The sequence below is a fragment of the Zingiber officinale genome, chromosome 10A (genome assembly GCF_018446385.1).
Source record: "Zingiber officinale cultivar Zhangliang chromosome 10A, Zo_v1.1, whole genome shotgun sequence".
In the NCBI taxonomy this organism is placed as follows: Eukaryota; Viridiplantae; Streptophyta; class Magnoliopsida; order Zingiberales; family Zingiberaceae; genus Zingiber; species Zingiber officinale.
In genome coordinates, this window is record NC_056004.1 from 5792009 (window position 1) to 5805989 (window position 13981).

At 36.8% G+C, this 13981-nt stretch overlaps 1 protein-coding gene across 2 annotated transcripts; it reads left to right on the forward strand.

Annotated features, from left to right (window-relative positions):
* Positions 1-3781: 3781 nt before the first annotated feature.
* On the forward strand, positions 3782-7759 carry LOC122027838 (cytochrome P450 90B2-like). Of its 2 annotated transcripts, XM_042586851.1 has the most exons (9): positions 3782-3811; positions 5358-5533; positions 5638-5962; positions 6054-6206; positions 6443-6691; positions 6765-6857; positions 6942-7020; positions 7125-7231; positions 7541-7759. In XM_042586851.1, the coding sequence occupies exons 1-9, from the start codon at positions 3782-3784 to the stop codon at positions 7757-7759; spliced, it is 1431 nt and encodes a 476-aa protein (XP_042442785.1). The 2 variants fall into 2 exon arrangements, with proteins under 2 accessions (XP_042442785.1, XP_042442786.1); XM_042586852.1 differs by lacking the exon at positions 3782-3811 and having other exon boundaries at positions 5331-5533.
* The last annotated feature ends 6222 nt before the right edge of the window (positions 7760-13981 follow it).

Genomic DNA, 13981 nt, shown 5'->3' on the forward strand with positions numbered 1-13981 from the left:
TAGAAAATAGCTAGTAGAAGTAATTTTTTGGTTCAAACTATTGACTGTAATTTTTTGTTTATATTTCAGGCCAACTGTTCAATCTGTTCAAAGCTCACAAAGATCTTAGACAAAATCCAATTGTTTATTCCTGCAATAGATTGAGAAAGACAAGCTACTTCTTCAGTATTGTGGTAGTAATTACTGTATTGTTTTGTCCCGTTCTCAAGCCGATAGTATTTTTGAGTGTAGCTAGTAGAAGTAAACAGATTGTTGGCTTCGAGGTCGGCTAGTTATTTTGTGCTCTTTTGTTTTATTTGTGAATATCACTATCTACTTTGAAACAGAATTTGTGTTAATTTTAATATTTACTAGCTTCTCATGTAATTAAATACTAATATTACTTCAATGTCATAATTCTATTATTTTGGTATGAGTTTGAAATCATTAGCTGAGTTGATTGTATGTAAAATTCGAATCTAGACATGGTAAAAGAAAAATAATAGTTTCGTAAATATAAAAATAATGATTTTAAAATAAATTTTTTATTTTTTTCTTTAAAATGACAACGCTTTTAAAGCGTTGCAAAAAGTACTGTCTTTGTAAAAAATAACAACGCTTTTAAAGCGTTGTAATAGTGTTGTCTTTGCAAAACATGACTACGCTTTTAAAGCGTTGTCTTCGCTACAAACGACAACGCTTTAAAAGCATTGTCGTTGATCAGACTTTTAACAACAGTGCCTTTAACAATGCTTTTTCAGGCACAAAGACAACGCTTTAAAAGCGTTGTCTATTAGCTTTTTTCTTGTAGTGGCGAACCTCTGTTATTATGGATGTGTATCCTCTTAATCCCTATATAATAACAAGTACGTATACTTAGTATTTATTTCTTTAACTTATCAATGAGTGAGATTTATCCGTTAAATCAATAGGCCCGATGAGTTGGGAAATAGTACTATTTATATAGTGTGTTGTTGATTATAGAAGGAATTTGTGTCCTAATTATTTAAATTGATGATGTCCCCTTGAGGAGCTCATAAGGATTATCATGTAAACACTGCAGGTGGACTTAGTCTGACATGATAATAAAGTTGAGTGGTACTACTCTTGGAATCATATGTTAATTAATTGAGTTGTTAGTAACTCATTTAATTAATGGACATACGATATCTTAAACACAGAGAGATTAACGTACTCATGATAAGAAGGAGCTCATATTATAATATGAGATTGGTGCGGTAGTTCAATAATAACCCTTTAGTGGTATGAGTTATTATTGATGGACTTGGGTTGGGTGTTCGGGCTGAACACAGGAAGCCCAAGCCCATCAGGAGGCCTAAATCAATTCCTTCTCTAGGTTCCTGTTGTAGCCTCTATATAAAAGTCTCGCATCCACCCACCCTTAACTTGGTTTGGTTTAACTTAACTTGGTTTGGTTTAACTTGGTTTTGGTTTTGTTTAGTTTAGATTTTTTCTAAACAAAATTCTGTTATTTTTCTTTCTTTGTAACCGACGACAAAAGTTATAAAAAGGAGTAGGAGGTGCCCCCTAAAACCTAATTTTCTAATTTTTTTCCAAAAGCCCCTTCTCTCCTTGTGGGCGGCGCCCCCCATCTCCTCCTCCTTGCTTAGCGCCGGCACCCCCCATCTCCTCCTCCTTCCTTGTGGCCGGTGCCCCCCTCCTCCTCCTTCCTTGTGGCCGACGACCCCTTCCTCCTCCTTGCTTAGGGCCAGCGCCCCCCCCCCCCGTCCTCATCCTCCTTGTGGGCGACGACTTAAAGAGGAAAGAAGAGGAAGAGGATTTTAGAAGGTGCCCCATCCTATAGCCTCCTTTTGTAGCTGACGGTTTAGAAACCGAGAAGAGAATGAGGGTGTTGTCGTCTTGGTAGATCGTCGCTCACACAACATCCAAGAAGAGGAGAGGAATACGACAGAAGATCAAGAGGTCTTTGGTTACAAAGAAAGGTACAACTAATTCTTTAATTCCGCTGTGTAATTAGTCTTGTTTTCTTTGTATCGATTTTGAATACCAACACAAGAGGCCAACGTCTTGTACTTCGATCAAGGTGTGCTTTGATCAGTCAAGAACTTGCTTGATTGCTCAAACACATGTTTGATCGAACATGTGGGTTGCTAGAAAAAGTTTTGTTCTTGTATAATTTTTTTGTACAGGGGAATTTAAACAGAACGGAATTCCAGCGCATACAAGTTGTGCCCAGCTGCGGGCAGGCGTGACCAACCACGACTGACAACCAGGGAGAGGGGAGAGGGGAGATGGGAGAGGGGAGAGAGGAGAGAAGAGAGGGACTTACCAAGACACATTGTCACCGTCGCCACTGGAGATCACTATGGCCGCCGTCGGAGATCGCTGCCACCTCCGCCGAGAGAAAAAGGCAAAGGGAACGAGATCTGAATTTTGCAAAGGGAATGAGATATGGATTTTAGATCTAGATTTAGCGTTTTTTTTGCGACAAATATTTTTCGTCACCAATTTCGTTCCAAAATCTGGGACGAATCCATGGATTCGTCCTAGAATTTGGGATGAATCTAGGATTCATCCCAGAATTGGAAAAAAAAGAATCGGAAGCCCTAAATATGCACTTAGAGATGCTAAAATTTTATGAAATAAGTTTCTTTATATTTGTATTATTCTCCTGATTGTAAAAATATCCTCATCCATAATTTTAACTTAATATATTAAGTGTTCTAATTTTTTAACATGAATTAGGTCAAATTCAGATTAAAAACATCACCACACTCAATATATTATGTCAAAATTATAGATCAAGACATTTTTATGATCAGGACTCAGGAGAATAATATGAATACATAAAAACATGCTTTATGAAATTCTAACATCTCTAAGTCTATATTTAGAGCTTTCGATTCTTTTTATTTTTCTTTTATTTTTTCAATTCTGGAATTAATCCTTGATTCGTCCCACAATTATAAAATTAAAAAAAAATAGAAACCCTAAATATGGACCTAAAGACATCATAATTTTATGAAATAAGTTTTTTTGTGTTCATATTATTCTCCTGATCATAAAAATATCCTCATCTATAATTTTGACACAATATATTAAGTATGGTGATTTTTTAACCCAAATTTAACCTAATTCATGTTAAAAAAAATTACCACACTCAATATATTAGATCAAAATTATGGATGAGGATATTATAATGATCAGAAAAATAATATGAACACATAAAAACTTATTTCATAAAATTCTGATATCTCTAAGTTCATATTTAGTGAAACAGATATAGTTTATTATTAATTAAGAAAGTTAATGTTCAACGCATGTTCGTATATGCGTCCGAAACCTTAAATACTGACATAGAGATATAAAAATTTTATGAAACAAGTTTCTATATGTTTGTGTTATTCTTCTGATCATAAAAATGTTCTCATTAATAATTTTGATCAAATATATTGAGTATGGTAATTTTTTTAACATGAATTAGGTCAAATTCTTATTAAAAAATTACTACACTCAATATATTAGATCAAAATTATGGATGGAGATGTTTTTATGATCAGGAGAATAATAGAAACACATAGAAACTTATTTCATGAAATTTTGATGTCTCTAAATCCATATTTAGGGCTTCCAATTTTTTTTTAAAAAAATTAATTCTGGGGCGAATCCTAGATTCGTCCCTAAATTGGCGATGAATCCTGGATTCGTTCCTAAATTGGCGACGAATTTATGGATTCATCCCCAAATCTAGGATGAATCCAATATTCATTCCAGAATTGAAAAATAAAAAGAAATCGATTCCCTAAATATAGACTTAGAAATGTCAAAATTTCATGAAATAAGTTTTTATGTGTTTATATTGTTCTTCTAATCATAAAAATGTCTTGATCTATAATTTTGATATAATATATTGAGTGTGATGATTTTTTAACCTGAATTTGACCTAATTCGTGTTAAAAAATTACCACACTCAATATATTATGTCAAAATTATGGATGAAAATATTTTTATAATCAAGAGAATAATACGAACACATAGAAACTTGTTTTATGAAATTCCGACGTCTCTTGATCCATATTTAGGACTTCCATTTCTTTTTTCTTTTTTCTTTTTTCTTATTCCTTTTTTCTTTTTATTTTTTCAATTCTGGGACGAATCCATGGATTCGTCCCCAAATCTGGGACAAATTTGGGATTCGTCCTAGAATTGAAAAAAATAAAAAAAAATAATCAGAAGTCCTAAATATGGACCTAAAGATGTCAGAATTTAATGAAACAAATTTCTTTATATTCGTATTATTCTCTTAATTATAAAAATGACTTCATCCATAATTTTGGCATAATATATTACAAATATATAAAAACTTATTTCATAAAATTTCAACATCTCTAGGTCCATATTTAAGGTTGTCAATTTTTTTTATATATTTTTTTATTTTTAATTCTGAGACAAATCCTGGATTCGTTCCAGATTTGGGGACGAATCCCGGATTCATCCCAGGTTTGACTTTATTAAAATATTAAGCTTATGTGACTAATTTTTAATTCATCACAAAATATGCATCGAATTATTAATTTGTCGCAAAATTTGCAACGGATCTTTTTTCGTTGTAAAATTGCCAATGAATATTTTATTTGTTACAGAATTTGGAACAGAAATTTAATTTTGTTGCAATTTGACAATAAATTTTGCAACGAAATATTATTTGTTACTAGCTAATTCTGGGACGAAAATATTTGGTTGCAAAGTTTATTACTAATTTGGGATGATTTTTTATTTTATTGCTAAATTTGTTGCGGGACAAAAAAAAAAGTATTTGTCCCTAAATTCAATCCCTAATTCATTGGGTTTTTTTTAGTGAAGTTTCAAACAAGTCACACTCATAAAAAAAAAAAAAAAATCAAGCCAAACTTAAATAATTATTTTAAAGGCTTGATTTATTTTAAACTCTACTCACTTAGTTTAACTAAATTATCATATCAAATAAATTTAAACACCCTAAAATTCAGCCTGACTTACTTTTTACCGCCCTTATCCATAAAAAGCGAAACAATTAGGGATAAAATAGCCAAATGATGGCATGTTTTTAATGGATGACTTTGAACTTGTAATATCTTCCTTATTAAAATTCCGGCAGAAAATTTCAATAAGGAATTCGAATCCTTTCGTTCCAAAAAGAAATTTCCGAACTAATTAATTCCAATAAAAAAATTCTTGCTGTACGTGTCTTCCTTATTTTAAATTCCATGCCAAGAAGAACCGTTACTTGAATTTGCTCTATAAAATGGATGTACCCTTTGACTCTTCTCCCCACGCCAACGATAGCTTCCTCTCAATTTATACGTCAAAGATTCAGGGAGAAACAAGCCATGACCGTGCTTAACTTTCCGGTAGAGTTCCTCCTCGTTCTCCTAACTCTAACTGTGTTTTTGTCTGTCAAAAAATGGAAGAGAAAGCCGTTAAACCTCCCGCCGGGCCGCCAAGGTTGGCCTTTCGTTGGCGAAACCTTCGGATACCTAAAGCCTCATCCCGCCAATTCGGTCGGCCAGTTCATGGAGCAACATATATCGAGGTACTAATTATATATATATATATATATATACTGATCTTAAGCGATGAATTGGGAAAGCTAGCGAATGATGCATGGATGCACTGCGGTGCCTGCCTACCTGCCAGGTACGGGAAGATCTACCGGTCGAATCTCTTCGGCTATCCGACGATCGTGTCGGCGGACGTAGGGCTGAACAAGTTCGTACTGCAGAACGAAGGGAAGCTATTTGAGTGCAGCTACCCGAGCAGCATCGGTGGCATCCTGGGGAAATGGGCGATGCTGGTTCAAGTCGGTGACATGCACCTCAAAATGCGAATGATCGCGTTCAACTTCACGAACAACGCCAGTCTCCGATCCCGACTCTTGCCGGAGGTCGAGCGCCACTCCCTTCTCGTGCTTCGTTCCTGGATTCATGGCTCCACTTTCTCGGCACTAGAAGAAGCTAAGAAAGTACGTATTAAAAAATTAATCTCTCTGTTTTTCTTTTCTTTTTAACATGAATCGAGAAGGGTTCATTAATTTGATTGGATTTTCTCTTCAGTTTACCTTCAATATGATGGCAAAAAATATGCTCAGCATGGATCCGTACGAAGCAAAGACAGATAAGTTGAGATTGGAGTACATAACCTTCATGAAAGGAGTGATATCTGCACCTCTAAAAATTCCCGGGACTCCATACTGGAAGGCCTTGAAGGTATATGCATATCATCATCCATTACAATACATTATTATTTATTTTTAATTGTCCAGACATAATCATAAATATCACTTGATTTTTATGGATAATTAATAACTGGATAGCTACTCTGACTCACCTTAATTATAATTGGACATGATTGCGAAGATCTAATATCTTTTTTTTTAATCATTTTCACTAATTTGCATGCTTTCCTTGATAAAAATATACCACGACCTCTGCTTGATTTGCAGTCGCGATCAAACATTCTCAGTGTGATTGAAGAAAAAATGCAAGAAAGAACGCGACAGATGAGAGAGCAGAGAGACGAGGAGGTGGATGATCTCCTTAGTTGGTGTCTAAAGCACTCTGATCTGTCCAAAGAGCAGACCCTCGACCTTTTGCTCACCCTACTATTTGCAGGCCATGAAACCTCGTCGGTAGCCTTGACTTCAGCTATATTCTTCTTGGGGAGTTGCCCGAAAGCTGTTCGACAACTCCAGGTAATTAGGACTACTCATCAAACAATATATAATATAAATGAGACTGTAATTTTATATGCCTATATATTACTAGGAGGAGCACAGTGAAATAGAACGTAAGAAGCTACAAAGAGCAGAGTCGAGTTTAACTTGGGAAGACTACAAAGAGATGGAATTCACTCAATGCGTAAGCGCTTTCATCAGTTAATTACTGGAGTTTATTGTTAATTAATTAGTATTCTCTCTAAGTTAATCTACTTAATGAACGAAGGTTATAAACGAGACCCTGCGACTTAGCAACGTCGTAAAGTTCGTGCATAGAAAAGCTCTTCGAGATGTAGAATATAAAGGTAAACGACACAGTATAGATTTTTCTCTCGACGTCAATTTTGCTGATAAGTATATTTACGTACTTCTTGCATGATCAATTGACGAGATTAATGAACATATTAAGGGTACAAGATTCCGCGGGGATGGAAAATTCTGCCTGTTTTTGCTACAGTTCACTTGGATTCTTCTGTGTATGATGATCCTCATCAGTTCAACCCATGGAGGTGGGAGGTGAGTCCTGATTAATTTATTTATTAAATTTACGGTACTCACAAAATTTCCGTAATTAATAATGACAGTACATTTGCAACGTAATGATTTGGATAGCATTATATCATCATTCAAGAGAAACAATACTTATGCATAGGTGTGATACACACTGCACACAAGATGGAACTCCGCTCTGGCAGAATTAAATTGTCCTAAACAACGAAGTGATTCTATCCATCTCATATGCCCGACGCCATATAAAAGTTTAATGTCTTTTATGTTTTGTTCTTGTCAATCTAACAAACAAAATGACGAACACTTTGCGTGCAGAAAAACAACGTGACAGCGACGACGACGAACAACTTGATGCCTTTTGGCGGCGGGACGCGTCTGTGTACTGGCTCGGAGCTCGCAAAGCTCGAGCTGGCGGTCTTCCTGCACCACCTCGTGCTGAGATACAGATGGGAGTTGGCTGAGCCGGATCAGCCGTTTGCATTCCCCTTCGTTGAGTTCCCGAAAGGACTCCCCATCAAAGTCTACTCCATTTGAACAAATTAAATATAAATTATTAGACGAAAACAATTTGAAACTTATCTCCTGAATAAGTGTATTTAATTTTTTTGTTTTTTGTTTTTAATGATTTACCCTTCTAAAATGTATGATGTCGTGACTGCAATAAGTAAATTGAGGATGAAAACTGATATTAATCGGTAAAACAATTGAGGATGCAATTTTACTATATGATTTGATTATCATATAGTAAAATTGTAAATTGGAGTAAGGGCCTGATTTATCTCTCTCTACATATAGTTAGAGGACTGATTATGTATGTGAAGTGCATGTATGACCTTTTACAGACGGTATAACCGTTAACAAACGGGTGTCATTGTCTTATATTAGTTTTGATTAATTGAAGATGAAGATTCGAATAAACTAAATATTCAAATACTAAAATAAATAAAATAGATTTCATATGACTCACTAGATATAAAATTAATACTATCTAAACATTCAAAAAGTTAAATATATGATGTCAATTAAAAAAATCTAAATATTGGCATGATGTATAACACTTAACAAGTAGCTGCTACCGTAGGTAAAAATCATAATATAGTCTAAATATGTAACAACTTCATAGTACCGTTAGCTACTAATTATAATGATATCATTGTCATTTATTAATTTTAATTAATTGAAGGTCAACTCATGAAGTGGATTATATCAAATTAATATTATCTAAACATATATGTGAAGGATCAGAAATGCGATAGAAGGGGGTTAAATATCACTCATTAATTTTTTATCATAAAAGTGAATAGGAATAAGCAGTTGAATAGAATAGTAAAAGCAATGCAAGTAATTCATATGGTTACTTGATTCAAAATTTATGTTGACTGTTATTTCAAAATTCGCGATCCTTAATTGTACCGTTAAACAATTCACTAATAGTCTTCTTTCTGAAAACTTCAGAGCAAAAGTAACTCGTACAAATGATGTATAAGATAGTAATAAACTATTATCTTGCAGATAATGCAAGCATAAAATATACGGACAATAATTGAAGAATTAGAGCATAGATTGCCGACGAAGATTCGTAGCAGCTTGCACATGTAGTTGAAGCGTAGTAGCAACACAAATAGAAGAGTAGTAGATTAGAAGGTTGCACAGCGTTGTTCTGGCTCGGACCTCGAGATGTTCTTTTATAAGACATGTTTGGTGGACCGAAAAAGGATTCGGTCGACTGATCCTTTCGGTTGACCGATTACTCTATCGGTCGATAGATCAACCAGCTTTCCTTCTTCGCCGAGATCCAATCTTCGTGTAATTAAGAACATTAATTGATCAGTTGACTGATAACCTTGATTGGTCGGCTGAACAGTCAGATTTCCTTCTTTGCTGAGATTTGAATCTGCCATGTGTGTTGCCAAATTAGGTTTGGTCGACCGATCCACCTGACTTCTAAGTTTGTTCTGCCTGGCCTGAACCCTGCCACATCAGCTAGGTTCGGTCAACTGAACCTCCTGTTCGATAGATCGATCCTATCGATTTCTACAAAGCAAAGTTAGTTCTACAATATAAAAATATTTCTGCAACGTAAAGTTAGCACAGTAATATAATATTACATGAGTAAGATAAGATAGTCAAATTTGTCTTGATCTCAACTTGGAAACCTCTCGGTTTCTTCAGTTGGATCAACGACTTAGGGCTTATCCCTTTCTAGGACACGAGCTCACCATCGCTCCACTCCAGTTGCTTACCTCAACCTACCTACCAAACATTTTATTCTCCATGTTGGTCTCCATGGGTGTTTTGATGTGATTAACCAAGTTGGTTAGGTTCTGCTTTGTGTTTGATCCCTGTGTCTGAGTGTGCAGGAGCTTAGGAGCGTAGGAAGTCGAGCGGAAGACGCAACTAGCGAGAAGGACGGCACGGGAAGGGAGTCGACGGGCTCGGTGCGTCTGAAGGACGAGAGAGCTGCGGAAGAGTACTCCTGTGGACGAGAAGAACGTGTGCGGCGTTCTAGGGACGAGAAGCGGGACAGAAGCCTGCTCGAGGAGAAGGCCGGAAATTGGGTTCGGGTGAGCCCTATTTCGGTTGGCCGGAATCACCCAAAAGAACGAGACTTCGGAAGACGAAGCAAAGAAGCAAGCAAGCTGGAAAAGCTGCCAGCCAGCTTGGAGGCGCCTCCAGCTTGAGGGCGCCTTCAACCCCTGTTGAAGGCGCCTCGGACCTGACAGAAGTGAACGTTGAGCTGTTTGGATAAAGTTTTATCCCCTCTCTCGTTGGAGGCGCCTTGAACCTTGTTGGAGGTGTCTTGGACCCTCGGGATAGACTTTCCAGGAGCTATATAAAGGCCCCTGGAGCTAGGAAAGAAACAACAATTGTGTATTCAACTCTGTAATAACTTCCTAGCAATAGTTCTGAGCCGTTAGTGTGTAAAAGGCTTCTCCGCCTTGAGCAAAGAAGATCTTCTACTGCACTTTTCTTACTGCCCTGGATTAACAACCCTCTTGGTTGTAACCAGATTAAATTCCTATCTCTTCGTTTCTGTTAATTTATTTGTTATTATTTACTATTGCTTTTATTTTGAGTTGAAAACTCCAAGGAGGGTATACTTTATCTTTTCAGAGGCAATTCACCCCCCCCTCTTGCTGGCCTCCGCTGCACCTACAATTGGTATCAGAGTCAAACCGCATCATAAGGACTAACCGCCGACTGAAGTACAACGATCAAGACGATGGCCAGAGCGAATATTCATCCCCCGAAGTTCGACGGAGACTTCGCGACGTGGAAACGCCGGATGGAGGTATTTTTCAAAACAGAATTTGACATTTGTTTAATTATGAAATATGACTATGCAGTTCCAAAAGATAAAGAAGAAAACATGTGAAGCAAGAAGGAACAAGCTGATTTTGTCGCCAACGGAAAGGCAGAATTCCACCTGCTGAGCGTGCTGCCACCACAAGAGGTAAGTCGAATCGGAAGCTACGACTCCCCGAAAGACCTCTGGGAAAAATTCCTGGAGCTTCACGAAGGTACCTCGGAAGCTAAGATAGCGAGGCACGATATCCTCCGGACCCAGTTAACGAACCTTCGGATGAACCAAAGCGAGAAGGTAGCGCAACTCCAAGCAAGGATCAAAGAGCTGATCACGCAACTAACCAATCTTGGAGAAGAAGTAACGAACCGGGACTCTATCCGGTACACGCTCAACGCCTTCCCCAGAACTCCAGAGTGGGCTTCCTTAATAGATGCGTACTACATCTCTAAGGACTTCGAGGTAAGTACTTTAAAAAATTTATTTTCAACTTTTGAACTTCATGAATCTCAAGTTGCAGAGCCCAGTGGAGTAGTGAAGACTAGTCAGAACATTGCCCTAAAGGCAAGATCAAATGATTCTGACTCCAAGGCCTCAATCGACCAATTGGAAGCTGCATTATTGGTAAGACGCTTCAATAAATTTTTTAATTCTAATAAATTTAGATCGCAAACACAGAGGCATGAGCAAAGAAAAAGGATGGTTTGTTGCTACAACTGCAACGAAGAAGGGCACAACAAATATGACTGCCCAAAATTAAAGAAAAAAGAGAAAGAGAAGGAAAAGACAAAATACAAGAAACCAGAATCCTCCAAGCACAAGAATCTGAAGGCCACCTGGTCAGATTCGTCTTCTTCCGAATCAGACATCGAAGCCTTCTCCGGATTACGCTGGTAGCCAACCATCTTCCTGAAGATGACTCAAGTTCAGAGATGAGCATAGATGAAGGGGGAGGATCATCAGAAGAATAAAGCGACGATGAAGGAGGAGAATCACCGAGTCAGGTAAGTAAGGTACGTAACCTAACTCCGACTCAGTCCTTTCAATTTATTAAATGTCTTTCTAAAGATTTATTCAAATTAGAAAAAGAAAATACTGAATTAAAATTAAACCTAGCAAAAGCATGCCCACTAGAAATGTATGATAATCTAAAATTAGAAAATGAAAAATTAAAAGTTGAATTTGAGAAATTGAAAGATAATGATGCATGCTTAAATAAATTTCCAAAATCAAAAGTTCGAATTTATGAAAAATTGAATTGGTACATTAGAAATCATCAGAGTCAACTTAGAAGAGTGCCCAAGAACTATGTACCCCCTAAATTTTTGAATAACCCTGTAGGAAGGAACTTCTATTGTGTTCCGAAATCTGTGCTAAATTAATTTATTTAATTAAAAGCTTACAGTGAGAAAATTAAACTTTGAGTTTCATTATGGAAGCTTTGTCTAAGGAAGTGGTTGTTGCTCCAATAACCAAGAAGACCTAGTGCCTCGCCACGACCTGGAAGCCGAAATATCGAAATAAAAATGTTTAATTAATTTTCTGATAAAAGCATTAAAATTAGAATTAAATAATGTTTTGAAAAGTTTTTAAATATTTCCTTAGAAATTCATTTTTTTATTATCTAGAAAAATTAAAATTTTTTTAAAATTCTAAAAATTAATTTTTTTCTTAGAAATTATTTTGAAAGATTCAAATAAATCATTTTAGTTAGAATTCTTTTGTCACTTAGAAATTTTACTTAGAATTCTTTTTACTTAGAATTTTTTTTAAAAAAATTCTATTTTTGAAAATTTTATAAATTCAATTTACTTAGACATTTTTTCATCTTAAATTAGAAATTTTTCTAACTTCAAAAATTTGTTAAAATTTTTTTTTTTCTATTACCCCGTTTTTGCTGTGATCAAAGGGAGAGAGAAATGTACAAGTTTAGAGAAGTACAGTACATGTTTAGGGGGAGAGAATTTTTTTAAAAAAAAAAATATTTTTTCTGGTTAACTCTTAATTTAGTAGTTGCAATTATATTTATTACAAACTGATGCTTAATATGTTAGTTTAATAATTTCCTTTTAAAATTACTTTTCTGTCTATTTTTTCCCTAACTTGAACTTCGGTTGATGCATATCAAAAAGGGGGAGATTGTTGGTCCCCGTGGGTGTTTTGATGTGATCAAACAAGTTGGTTAGGTCTTGCTTTGTGTTTGATCCCTGTGTATGAGTGTGCAGGAGCTTAGGAGCGCAGGAAGTCGAGCGAAAGACGCAGCTAGCGAGAAGGACAGCACGGGAAGGGAGCCGACAAGCTCAGTGCGTCCGAAGGACGAGAGAGCTGCGGAAGAGTACCTCAGTGGACGAGAAGAACGTGCGCAGCGTTCTAGGGACGAGAAGCCGGATGGAAGCCTGCTCGAGGAGAAGGACAGAAATTGGGTTCGGGTGAGCCCTATTTCGGTTGGCCGGAATCACTCAAAAGAACGAGACTTCGGAAGACGAAGCAAAGAAGCAAGCAAGCTGGAAAAGCTGTCAGCCAGCTTGGAGGCGCCTCCAGCTTGAGGGCGCCTTCAACCCCTGTTGAAGGCGCCTCAGACCTGGCAGAAGTGAACGTTGAGCTGTTTGGATAAAGTTTTATCCCCTCTCTCGTTGGAGGCGCCTTGGACCTTGTTGGAGGCGCCTTGGACCCTCGGGATAGACTTTCCAGAAGCTATATAAAGGCCACTGGAGCTAGGAAAGAAACAACAACTGTGTATTCAACTCTGTAACAACTTCCTAGCAATAGTTCTGAGCCGTTAGTGTGTAAAAGGCTTCTCCGCCTTCAGCAAAGAAGATCTTCTACTGCGCTTTTCTTCCTGCCCTGGATTAACAACCCTCTTGGTTGTAAGGTTAAATTCCTGTCTCTTCGTTTCTGTTAACTTATTTGTTATTATTTACTATTGCTTTTATTTTGAGTTGAAAACTCCGAGGAGGGTATACTTTATCTTTTCAAAAGCAATTCACCCCCCTCTTGCCGGCCTCCACTGCACCTACACTCCACACCTGTTTGGACTTACTTTGCTCAATGTCCGATCACCTGATATACTAAGACTTTTCCTACAATACTAAATTAGCCAACCACAATAATAGTAATGCAAAATACTATGATAAAACTAAACTTAGGTTTACCAAGATCCACTGGTCCGATAGACTACACGCAGTCGACTAGAAACTTTTTGATCAACTTTGCTTAAAGTTTATTCCTCCAAGACTTCTCACTATTTAAGGTTACCTCCCTCTAAAATTTTCTTCATCCGACTTCACTTACCAAGATCTAGGATTACCTCCCCTAGGATTTTCTTCACTTGATTTCACTCACCAAGACCTAGAGTTACCTCCCCAAAGATTTTCATCACATAACTTCACTCACCAAAACTCAGCATCGGATCGACCTGCTACAGATTCGATAACAAATCCTCTAGACCTATC